Below are 13515 nucleotides of genomic sequence, written 5' to 3'. Positions count from 1 at the left end.
AATGTTGAATAAGATTTAATGAGTTACCCTCAACAGGTTGTTGTAGGTAGTCAGAAGAAAATTCTCTTTGGACGAATTGGCCTAGTTGATTTACGTCAGAAAGGTATACCAACAATATTGAGAAAACTGATACTTTCAATGGCATTCTGACCCTGCGTGGCCCAGATCCTCATTAACACCGATTTACTCTGACAACAACTGATCTCCATAATATTCAAACTTACTACAAAACCTTAAGATAGTGGGTTCAAACTGTGGATGTTTTGCAGATGTATACTTTTGATCTACTCCATACATACTAAGACAAAACAGATGAACAACACTTTCTGCTTCCTAATAGTTAATTGAGGTAGTCATATTGTAATGGAAAAGTACAGAACAAACAAATAGTTTAAAAATTCCCCGTTTAATTCACTGTGTACAACTCAGATGGTAAATTTTTCCTAACAATATCGTCCAGAAAAACAGTAAATAATTCACGATTAAATCATTTAGCTTAATGAGTAATTAGGTTGATTTAGATTTGAACTTACTGCTAGTTAATTATTCATGGCAAACAAAACAGCTATTCATTGTTTATTTGTTCCGTAAAAACATTTTTCAGATTTTAATTGATGCAGTCTGACTACTCTTCCGGTTCGTTAGTAATATTTCTTTGATTCGTACTACCCTTTATTTTAAGAGTCTAAAATCTGGATTTACCTGCTTTTTTTCTAAATATCGATTACTTCAGCAATTACTGATGTATAGAGTTGTTGAGATTGTTGAGTTTAAATTGATATAATGAATGGATCAATGTAAGACCGCCATTGAAGACCTGGAAGCACTGGACGGCCATTTCACCCTATTATTGTACTCCTCAGAAATGCGCATCCATGAATGTGTTAAACAGAAGAAAGAATTACCGAATAAGAATATGATACCACCAAATTATAGAATTTGTAACAGATTTTGTTGACAGTTCCTACTAATCGCTATGTTAACATTCATCCTACGCAGTATAAACAGGTTGGGGCGAATATTGAATTTTGTGGTTCACATCACAAACTAACCGTCGAAAATCAGGATGAAATGGATATTTATTTGATTCCAGTTAACAAAAACAAATTTTGTCAAACAGTAGTTTAATGAGTAAAGCGCAATACTCAAGTCTAATAAATCATCGATTCTTATCATCATTTAACTACCCTTGCTTCACTAGCTCTCTAGAAATTTTCTTTTATCTTTAATCTGAGTGTACACCCAATCTATACTTTGTGCTAATAAGATAGTTAAGTTTAAAAAAAGATAAAATAATGATCATTATAAATTTAATAATACAAGTAGTAAAACAATTTGATCGTATTTTTCTTAACTATTCTAATAATGTTTTGGACATTGAATACTATCCACAATGAACATGTGCAAAAAATAAAAACTGATCAAAAAAATTTAATGACTATGCCAAATGCAAATACATAAGTAATAATATTTGAATGCCATAAAAATATGATGATGTAATGTGTTTGCAGTGTAAACATGTTTATTCAGCTTGAAACTACACCTTTGTTATTGTTTGAAAGCTAATAATTGTTAGATCTGGGTGAATAACCGGGAATGATGGAACTTTGAGAGCTAACATACAAAAAATTTCTGTGTATTCGTTTGTTGAACATTTAATAAATATTTGAGCTATGTTAATTTTATTATTGTAAACTTAAAAAATCACTTATTTACTGTTTGTATAAGTTTGATCGTTCTTAAACTATTGGGTTCGAATCCTGCGAGGGGGGGTCATGGATGGGCACTGCAGAGGAGTCCAACAATAGGACGAAACGGCCGTCCAGTGCTTCCAGGTTTTCCATGGTGGTCTAGCTTTAATTGACTCATGATCTTACCTCTATAAAATTAATTATAGACTTATTCTTTATTTTTATCGTACCTATGACTTAGTTAACAATAAACTGTGACTTTTTATTTGTAGTGCATTGTCGTGACGTAATTGATTTATGCATGTAATCCTATGCGTTTTTGAGTCAGTATCATAAAAGAAAGTCGATCTGTTTGTTGTTTAGAAGTTCTGATTAATCACTTGGAATACAATGAGTTGCTGAACCAATATTCCCTAGTAACTACAATCATTATAACAGTCACTTGTGTAATTAGATAAAGAGTGGATCATTGATCAGATAGGTATTAAAAGCGATCAAATGAGTAATGTAAAGAATCCCTGCATGTATAACCATAACACTGTTTTATTATTTAAACCTTAAATTATTTTATAAATTCTCTTGATTCTACTAGTTCATATTTTCTTCTCGAATTATGTCTTCCATATCTGATCTTTTCTATTATCACAAGTACTGCCCTGACAATCTCATCTCCCTATCCTAATTGTGGGTGACAAATTGAATCTATATACAAATGTGATAAATTCTACATTTAGCATGGATGCCCATCTAACTGTCTAGACCGAGATATGCGAAAAAGGGTTAGCACATATAACTTGGTGATTAAGAGTCAAGTGGTTTTACCAACTAACCTATTATACTACTTTCTGACAAATAATAATACTGAGTTCTTTCTTGCATTACATTTTTTTATTGATTAGCGTTTAGGAATGGAGTTTGGACATCATAAAAACAGAAAAATATTACACACGAATGATTCGATTTGTATGAGTTTCATGTTGCATCCATAAATAACAGCTGAACTCTTAATACAGTAAGACATTTGCTCTGTGATTTTATGTTCAAAGAATATTTGTTCATCAGAAGGGGTTTTGCGGAGATTTCAGTATTTTTCAAAGTTGAAACCATGATTCAATTAAAGCTAGACCACCATCGAAAACCTGGAAGCATTGGACGGCCGTTTCGTCCTATTATGGGACTCCTCAGTGGCAGTGCGCATCCACGATTCCGCACCCGCGAGATTCGAACCCAAGGACCTACCAGTGGATCGGTTGAAGTTAGACATTAACACCATCGGATGCCGGTCAGCTCAGTGGTCTATCGGTTAAGGGCTCTGGCTCGAGACTGGTAGGTCCTGGGTTCGAATCTCGCGGGTGCGGGATCGTGGATGCGTACTGCCATTGAGGAGTCCCATAATTGGACGAAACGGCCGTCCAGTGTTTCCAGGTTTTCCATGGTGGTCTAGCTTCAATTGACTCATGATTTCAACTATGAAAATACTAAATTCTCCACAAAACCCCCTCTGATCTAATATATAGTACTTGTTAAACAAGATAAGACTAGTTTGATTCAATGCAATGAAAGTGACAAGACTGTTTGTTATATATATATATAGATGAAGATTTACTTATACACCAGAACACTGATCCCATCATTGATTAAAACAACATCAAATTGTACAGTGAACAATTATATATCATTTTAATTATTTGATCAATAGATTGATTTAAATATATCGAACTGGCAGTGGGGGATATTAATCAATAAATTAATTCAATAATAATCTAATGTGTGTATTGAGTTTATAAAATCAATAGGCCATTTGTTCCAACTAAAAAAATATAACTAAACTGTTATGTTATGTCAGTATAGGATTGTGGAGATTATTGAGTTTTTTTTTGTTTATTGAGATCATGAAACGATCAATATCAAACCGCTCTTGAAGACCTTAAAGTACTAAACAACCGTTTAACCCCCAGTATGGGACTCCTTAGTAGTGCTCATCTACGATCGCCCACTCAACATTTGAACCCAGAATCTCCAGACTCATGCAAACACTTAACCTTTAAACCATTAAGCCAAGATCCAATGGTGTTAATGTCTTACTTCAACCAATCCACATAATTGCACGACCATATTCCATTGTCTGAGGTGGATAATTGTCTCATACCCTACACGGATTGGACTCCACTGATTATGGCTTCTCACCAGAACTCCGAGAATTACGTGACGAATTTAGTCACTACTGAGCACATGGTAATTACTAGTATGGTATTGTGGAGAACGTTAAGTTTTTGATTGTGATCATGAATCGATCGATGTTATATCACCATCGAGAACCTGGAAGCGCGAGAGTAGAGGTTCCGGATTCGGGTGCTGAGTGCGAGATCATGGATGAGCACTACTGAGTAATACCATACTGGGGCGAAACGGCCATCCACTGCTTCCAGTTCTTCAACGGTGATCTAACATTGGTCCGTTCATGATCTCAATAAAATATAAGTTATATATTTTGCTTCTTCTTAATGGAAAACCACAAATTGAGTATATTAATTTTATTCATTGAGATTGTGTTACGAATGAACTCAAATACCTGCGTTAACAGGACTTATTACAAGTGTGAATATTGTATTCTATGCAAACCGGGAACTAAAGATTGTTAACCATATTTTGTTGTTAGAAATATAAATGCTGGAACTCAGTCATAATAAACAGATTCATGTATTCAACATTAAACCGGCTTATTTTATGTGTGATATTTGGTTGCAATCCTAACAAACTACTTGAACTTCAGTAAATATAGTGTGTACGGGACATGGATTAAGATCTTCAACTCAATGATTAACACTCGAATGTTATAAACATAAAAGATAACTATTCACCGAGATATATACCTTTAAAATTATTGTCAAGAAATGTACGGATGATGAAGTTAATTTTCATCATGAATGAAAACCACGTTGAGAAATATTCGAAAACTGGTACTAGTGAATAGTTGTTTCAAATCCAGGACTAACGACTCTGAACACAATCAATATACCTGAGAACTATTAAGTTAGTAGTGAATTGGGTTACCTTTTCCAACGTAAGTTAGTCTAGGACTTTGATCTGTTATTACCCAATGCCATTAATTAAATTCTACCTACCACAATCCTGATTCAATCATTGGTGAGGTTGTTTACTGTGTTCTACTTGACACCAACACCGAAATACATCTAGCCGATAAGCCACAAATACGACGAAACATATATCATGAATTTGATTACTATCTATATTTCAAATACAGTAAAATATGTAACATCACGTCATATCAAGGAAATCCTAACAGGATGCACTTATGACAACAATTCTAGTTTTGAATATTAACAAAGGGCAAATAAAAACCTTTACAAACACAGAAAATCGTTTCATTGACTCTACCTTTTTAGTTGTTTTCTAAATGAAATCGGTTACTAATAAAATCTAACTTCAAAGTGAGTTATCAATATCATAGACCCCTTCAGTTTAGTATGATATGAGGCAAATCATGAAATGATTCAAAACGAGAATGTAAACTACCGGATAGTAACTCGGAAGTCAGAAAGTGAAGTGCTCACAACAAAACATAAAGGTACTCAGTTCAATTTCCGGTAGTAGAATCATGAATGGCTACCGCGGATGAGTCCCATACGAAACAAACTCCGAATGCTTTCTAGTTTTTTTTTCATGGTTTCTTAACTGAAACTACTTCATTATTGTAAACTATAAAAAGAAAATACACTATTCACACAACCATTAATCGCTGAAATTCTATCTATAGTGTAAAATAGCAACAAAAACCAAGGAATATTTTCTTACAAATACTATCCCTAAGGCATATAGATATTATACAATTTCTACTAGCGTATTTTTTCTCGAAAAAAAAATAGAGATCAGAGTAAATAGTTCTATGACATATACAAAGAACAGATGGTAAAGTATTATGCTATATTTTAAGATGAAAATTGTTGACTACTGGATAAACATAATGATGGTTATTATTTTATCCGTTCAATGAAACGATGAGATTACTGATCGGAATGAATATGAATAACAAGGGGTGAGAAAGGGAGAGAGAGAGAGAGGCGGTCTGTTTAAACATCTGGGCTATCTGTTTCTGTCATCTAGATATTTCAACAAGTTATCTAATTTCGTTTGTTTTAATGGATCATCATGGCTATTAATCACACAACCTATTCAGAAGCGTTTCTAAAAAGTGTACAACTTTTCACTGTAAAGGTTACAGAAGGCCTAGTCAGAGATATCGTGTTTGCTGGGAATATGCAACGAAAAGAATGTACATTATTCAGATATCGATTGACTGGGCTGCTAACTTCTAACTGGCGATCATTGAATATTTATCGTCAGGAAGGACGAAGAAGTAAGAAACGGAAACTTGTTGAAGTACTTTGTGCTGAAGTCGACCGATCACTTTCTTTGATTCGTCAAACTATTTTCAAGTCACAAATATTTACCAAATAATGTAATTACAAATAAGGAATCTTGTAATATATAGAATAAATATGAATTAGGTAATGAATTAATAAATAAGGGTAGATGCTGAATAAATTTCTCAAATAGTTTGTGATATGGTAAGCCGATCAAAAGTAGCCTAATGAAAAGATCAATCGATGGCAATCAGAAGTAACATGAAGGACAAATGCATTTCATTAGCTCGTAGCAAGTAGTGTATCAATATCAGATTTCTGACAGCGCCCATCACAACAATATGTGTTATAGTAATAATAAAAACGATGGTGATAATAATAATAATAATGAGATGTGTGATTAAGATAAGTTTAAGCTATGAAAATACCAAAGGGAAGGTTGTATGAATGTTAGTCGAATTATGTCACAATATCATCAGTGATTATTTTATCATTTAACTATTTTCATTGCTTATCTTACGTTAAAAAAAAGCAAAATATGGACGATAAATAGTTCATTATTCAAGTTTGTTAACAGTTTCACTTGAGTAAACTTTTACTCTGAATGCACAAGATCCCATTTATAATTCATTTACGTACTTGACCTGAACACTTTGTTAGATCAAATAGTGATGACAATGTGATATCAAAAACTTAGAAAGAAAATCTTTTCTGATGGTTATATTCCAAACATAGACTGAATTTGAAATGAGTATATAAAGTGCAAAGCTTAAAGAAAGTATCTAGAAGATTCTCGGTGATTCTCCGTGACATGAACATAAAAAGCTTGATAATGTAAAATTGCTAAGAGTTTAACAAAATCCTGGAAATGTATAAAATGAGGTTGTTACCGGCTATATAATCCCGTTGAAAGTCACCTTATTTGTCTGAAGGTTAAGTTATTGTTATTAAACCTAAGGATTCTAGATTTAACTTCTCGTGAACACATAAGTGTACTATGCTATGGATTTCTATATGAGAATGAAATATCAGTACAGTACCTCCTGCCTTTCACTTTTTCTGAAGTATGATCTACGAATTTCACCAATCTATACACACTCTTTATAGCCAAAATATTTTTTCTTCTAAATATCATAAGTGATAAAAATAAAACCAGACGAGTATAAGCATATAGAATAGCTTTGATAATCAAACCAAAATTTATATTACCCTACCTACCAAATCACAGTAAACAAGCGTCATGTGCCCAATGCTAAAGGCTTTGTTAACTGTCAAATACAAACTTGATTTAGGATGCGGTATAATATTCTCTTAAAACGCAAAATGTTTAGTTATATCAGGAATACGTTTAATATTTAATAGCCCAAATGATGATGTCTATTGATTACATCAAATCAAAATTGTTGCTAACAACAATTTACCGGAAAATAAAGCTAACTTGAACAAAAAAATACCCACTTAGATACCGTTGGTTATTTATCGTTTTATCTGATTTTATTTATTTAGTGAAGTGAAAGAAAAGCAAAAAGAAAGAAAGAAAGAAAGTGACGTTATGTATTTGTTCCCATGTCCGTTTGTGTGTGTGTGTGTATGTATCCGTTTGTGTTACTTCGAAATTTAATCGGCAGAAATGAAAACAAAAATAAAAATTAAGTTCAAGCATTTTTTTTCAATTACTACTAGACTTTAAAAACAAAACAAAACATCATATGACCAGTATCTGTACAGGACCATTTAAATCATATAGAAGTAATTAATTTCAGAGTTGATACTTAATTCAAATCAAATGAATGAGTTCTTTCTTTAATTTTTATTGGTTTAGATTATTCCATTGTTCATATGAGGGCTAGACTTTGATCAATCTGGATTGGGATAAGTGAATCCTGTCCAGACTGTTTCAAAATAATCATGGTGTCATCACAATTGATTGATCACTGGGTGGTGATCAATGTCATGTGTGTCAAGTCCTTCTTAGTGCTGATCGAATGCTATCGATCAAGTTACAGTTTGGCCACCAGTCTAAGTGGCTCGACACTGCGTGCACTATATATATTGAGGTAAGATCATGGTGTCATAATTTTAAATAAGATGGATGAACTAATCAACAGGATAAGCTAACCCATTAGAAATTAAAATTCATATCCGTTGCACAAGCATGTATCTATCTAGAATCAATAGCCAAGTTAATAACGTGTTAGTGTTTGAAAAGAAAAGCATTAGGTTCAAGTCATGTAGTGACTATCAGCTCTATGATAAAGTCATACCCAGCTGAAGAGTTGTAATTAGGATGAAAAGTACGTTCTGGATTCCACTATTAGTTACATTTTATCTATTCTATAAGAGAATGAATGTTTCTAAAACCTGAAAATCTTATAGTTTGTTTATTATTCATTGTTGTATGTTGATAAACTTGTAATCAACTCTTCCAAATGTATTAATGACTAAATAATCTGCTTTAGACTCTGTCATATTCTATTTCCAACTATGCAAATCGAAATATCAGCATATCAGCACACTTCAACCGAATTTGTAATGTGTCATCCTCCCCATCAGTAATAATTCTTCACTCAACCCTCAAGTACTGAAAAAACTGAAAAAAAGTTAAAGTTTTGTCCCAGATGCAACAATCGATGATATGGAAAGAAAAATGGTATGGATATCTGTAGAATTGTTTGGTGTGTCTTTGAGAGTCTACCATTCCGGATATGAATTTCATATTTCTTCCAGTTCATTATTTATTTGAAAGTATTGTAACCATTTTGTTTTAATGGAAAAAAAATTGAATACATCCAAATAGATGAAGTACGAAAGCTGTGAATTAAAACTATTTTTCATGTATTACTGAATTAAGTTAAACTGTAACGTAAAACAATTAACTCAATTAGATTAAATTATCAAAACCTGTTATTTATAATTTTAGTAATATTCGGATAATAATGAACATTAAGATCCAGAACGTGCTTTTCATCTTCTTGAGATTCATCAAGATGGATGAATGTACATGCATCGTAGTGTTAATATTCATATTGATATTCCTATCCGATACCTGTCATTTTAGACCTAAATATTATCATCTACTAGGCTACTGAATTGAAATCGCTAACAAATCATGTATCAAATATGCAGTTAACTACAGTTTTTAATATTAACTCCTAAAACTGTTATTCACATGATTTCGATTTTGCTGGTGGCAACTGTGATGGAAAGCAAATCACTTACATTACATTGAAGTAAAAGACTGTAGGAATAGCTCGATCTATCAAGTCTCTAGTTTACATTTTTATCCATTCATTTTTCGTGGAACAAAGGAATTTAGATTGAAACGATCAAAATAAAATTGTTTGATTATCACAGTAAAGAATTCTAGAGGAATGAAAGAATCTTTGTATGTACATAAGCACACTATTTAATTGGGAACATGTTGCTTATTTGTAGGGTGTTCAGATAATTACTGAATTCAAAGTGTTATTGCCAAGGACTAACTTTAGTGAGAAGAAGTATTCAACAACTTTTTCATCATACTATAAGAATCCTCAGCAACACGTATCCACAATACCTTCAACTTTTAGTTAACTAAATACAAGTAACAAATGTTATGATAATCGTGTCGATAAATAAATTAATAAATATGGTCGGCTAGATTATTCAACTTTGTGGTTGATCTATTTTCGTATTCCCAACACCCAAGAGATTAGGTTGTGGAAATGAATACATTAACACTAGTGGTGAACTAACTGCGAGCAGGCAAGAGAGAGAAAGAGGAAAACGTAATTAAAAACTTCATTGTAGTTCAACCACTGTAAAATGTTTAAAAGTGAATAACAGTAAAAACGACACAAAAGCCAGCAAGATGAGAATGAGTTTTAGAGGTTTTACTGTTCCCTCTTTAATTCCCAGTATATTAAAATCAATACAAGTATGTTTATGTAAATGAAAACATTTTGAATTTTTATAAAGTACTTCATATGAGTAATAAAACAATATTTTATGGTTATAGTTTAAAACGTAGTCTGTCATGTTAATGTTATGAAAAAATATCTTATTCAGAAGTATATATATATCAGAAGGGGTTTTGTGGAGATTTCAGTATTTTCATAGTTGAAATCAAGAGTACGGGATCGTGGATGCGCACTGCCATTGAGGAGTCCCATAATGAGACGAAACGGCCGTTCAGTGCTTTCAGGTTTTCCATGGTGGTCTAGCTTCAATCGACTCCTGATTTCAAGTATGAAATATATGTATATATATATATATATATATACCTAGCGAAAGTTCGAATTTACAGTGCATTTTAGTCTTGCATTCTACCGATATCATCAGCTGTAAGCCCGAATAGGACGAAACGCGCATCCTGTATTCCACTACTAGCCACTATCCATCTTTGTTTATAATGCTTGTGATTTAAAGCAATAACAAGGTAGTTCACATTGGATGCAGATATGCCAATAACAAACTGATCAATTGCAGTCCTAAACAACAATGGGAAGATTCAAACGAACAATACAAAATGGATCTAAATAATGAAAGCTCTTATGATCATTTATGTAATCTTCCAGTATTCTGACTAAAAATTTTAAAATATCGGAATTAAGTTGAACTGTCAGTCATGTAATAAATAGAGTAACGGAATCAATGGATTCATCTTGAATGAAATACTTAAGACTACACTAAAATAATATGATCAAATCTGTTATTTGCTCATTGAACAGAATTTCAAATTCTAACTTAATATATAATGTAATATGTAGGAAAGCGGAATCTTTCATCAACTAATTGAATGTGAGAATAAAGGTATATATTGAAAAATTGAAATTATCATAATTTTCAATTACTCAAATAGCTGACAGTTAAACAGTAAATAATATAAATATAAGGACATCGTGGAGATTAATGAATCTTATTGGTTAGACAATTAATAAAATCTAAGAAACATTCAACAGTTACTTTGTATTCGTATAAAACTGTTCAGTAGTGCTCATTCATAACGTTAACACAATGGATTGAATACAGGACTTTCTGATCTAATGTCAAGTGGTTAACATACAGACTATTGAGTTAACATCAAATGTTTATATTTCTCACAATAATCAATTCATAATATTGTCCAATCATCTTCCAGTGTTATTGATCGGCAACTATCTCATTCTAAAAAATGGTTAAACTCGACTGGAACAAAACAAGTATTCAGTGTTTGTTTTTTTTTTAATTTTCAATGGTTGTTTAACTAAACTCAGTACATAATGTAAACTAATTAATTTGAGTAACCATATGTAAGGATAACAACAACAACAACAACAAAGAACAAATGGATGAATTCTACCCCCTCAATATTTAACTTAAAACAAATAATTTTCTTACAGAAAACCAATAATGAAATTAATAAGAAAGAATATTAAAAATTATTAGAAATTTTGACTCCATCAAGTGTTTTCCATAGATTAATTGTGATGTAGTCAAACTTTCTATAAGTAACTTAATATTCAGTATTATTGTAACAGCTTTATTGTTGAATCAAAATATTCATTCCATTCAATCATATTACATGAATACAATGTTGAGTAAAGTTAAAACTCAACCGAATTTAATCAATAAATTTTTAAGAAGGGGGTTTTGTGGAGATTTTAGTAATTTCATATAGTTGAAATCCTGGAGTTCGATTGAGAAGCAGTAACCAGTGGAGTTCAATCAGGTCTGTTGGGAGATATCAACTCACTGAAGACAATTGGTTGAAATTAGACATTAACACCGTTGGATACTGGCCGGCTCAATGGTCTAGTGGTTAAACGCTCGCGCGCGAGACCTATAGGTCCTGAGTCGGAATCTTGTGAGGCGGGATCGTGGATGTGCACTGATGAGAAGTCCCACAATAGAACGAAACGGCCGTCCAGTACTTCCAGGTTTTCCCTGATGGTCTAGCTTCAATTGACTCATGACTTCAACTATACAATAGTTTTTTTTTTAAAGTTTACAAATTATTTGTCTAACATTTTATCCGTCACGCTATAAATTCTCATTAATGACCTAGTCAAATATTTAGGCCATGTTTTGTTTGGTTTTTTCAACTGTACAGATATTGTAGTAAACTTCAATGTTCTAAATTTATTTAAGTTAACTAATTTGTAAATGTTAACTGTATGTATCGATAGGCTTTTTTAAAAACAAAAAAAATTGTTACAATGTAAAATATTGAAAAACTCAAATGAAAACATGACAATTATTTAGTATATAGATCCCATAAATGATAAGTGGAAACAAATAGGTATAACATTCAAACTGTGAGGAAACTTTTCTGATTGTAAATGATTTGTAGATATTACTGACTATTGAAAGCTTTTTTTTTAATCAGAAACAGGTTCTGTGTATATTGGAGTGATTTAATAATTAAGTTCATAAATCGATTGAAGCTAGACCACCATAAAAAACCTGGAAGCATTGAACGGCCGTTTTGTCCTATTGTGGAACTCCTCAATAGTGCGCATCTACGATCCCGCCTCGCGAGATTTCAACCCAGAACCTGTCCGACTCGTGAGCGAACGCTGAGAATAACATATTGGTATTTTTTTAAAGGATGTATTAAATAACTGATTGGAACATGAATTAAAGAGTCAGTCTAAATGAAATACAAAGTGTTTTTCATTTTGGATTAGGTCCGTCTTTCAGTTTTACTCCTATATATATATATATATATATATATATATATATATATATATAACGTAAAACTGACAACTAAACAATTACTAACTTACTGACTAATAGTTTTTCCCCACCAATTTTCTTTATTACATAATATATCTGATTTTTTAGACATAATATTCATTCTTATTCCATCATCATCATCTTTATTATAAATTGATGTCGTTGAAACATTTATTGGTGGTTCCATACATGATTTCATTTGATGTATACGCCAATTTCTACGTCGTTCATATAAACTATTTCCAATTGATTTAGAATGAATATTTGTAGATATAGTTGTCATAGTAGTTGTAACTGTGGGACTTATGTTAGTAGTAGTAGTAGTATTAGTAGTAGTAGTAGTCGTCGTCGTCGTAGTAGTAGTAGTAGTATTTTCATCAGTAGTATTTATAGTTTCTATCATATTTATTTTCTCTTGTTCAGTGTTTATATCCAAATTCATTATGATTATGATAAAATAAATAAATAAATAATTATTACTATGGTAGTAGTAACAGTAGTAGTAGTAGTAGTAGTAGTAATAGGTGGTGTTCACTTGAATGAATTCACCTTAAAATTCATTCTATTTAATTAATCCACTGTTGTTGTTGTTATGGTTGTTGTTGTGGTGGTTGTTGTTATGGTTGTTGTGGCTGTTGTTGTTTTTTTATATTCATATATATATCTATAATGTTTTTTTATAATAAACATAATCCCAACTTATTTTTTTTTAAAAAACAAAAAAATATAAATATATATATATA

General features: G+C 31.8%; 1 protein-coding gene and 1 non-coding gene across 2 annotated transcripts; one reads left to right on the top strand and one right to left on the bottom strand.

Moving 5' to 3' along the window:
• The first annotated feature begins 2976 nt into the window (after nucleotides 1–2976).
• Nucleotides 2977–3048, top strand: Smp_tRNA_02281_Pseudo_CGA.1.1. The gene has a single exon. It is a non-coding gene (tRNA).
• Nucleotides 3049–12818: 9770 nt separating this feature from the next.
• Smp_129280 (hypothetical protein) lies at nucleotides 12819–13055 on the bottom strand (the record flags this gene model as incomplete). The annotated part of the gene is made up of 1 exon (XM_018794721.1): nucleotides 12819–13055. One exon carries the CDS (start codon nucleotides 13053–13055, stop codon nucleotides 12819–12821), a length of 237 nt encoding a protein of 78 aa, XP_018647024.1.
• Nucleotides 13056–13515: the final 460 nt, after the last annotated feature.

This window comes from Schistosoma mansoni (genome assembly GCF_000237925.1).
Source record: "Schistosoma mansoni, WGS project CABG00000000 data, supercontig 0183, strain Puerto Rico, whole genome shotgun sequence".
In the NCBI taxonomy this organism is placed as follows: Eukaryota; Metazoa; Platyhelminthes; class Trematoda; order Strigeidida; family Schistosomatidae; genus Schistosoma; species Schistosoma mansoni.
The sequence above is the reverse complement of the archived record's forward strand: the minus strand, read 5'-3'. Positions and strand labels throughout refer to the sequence as shown.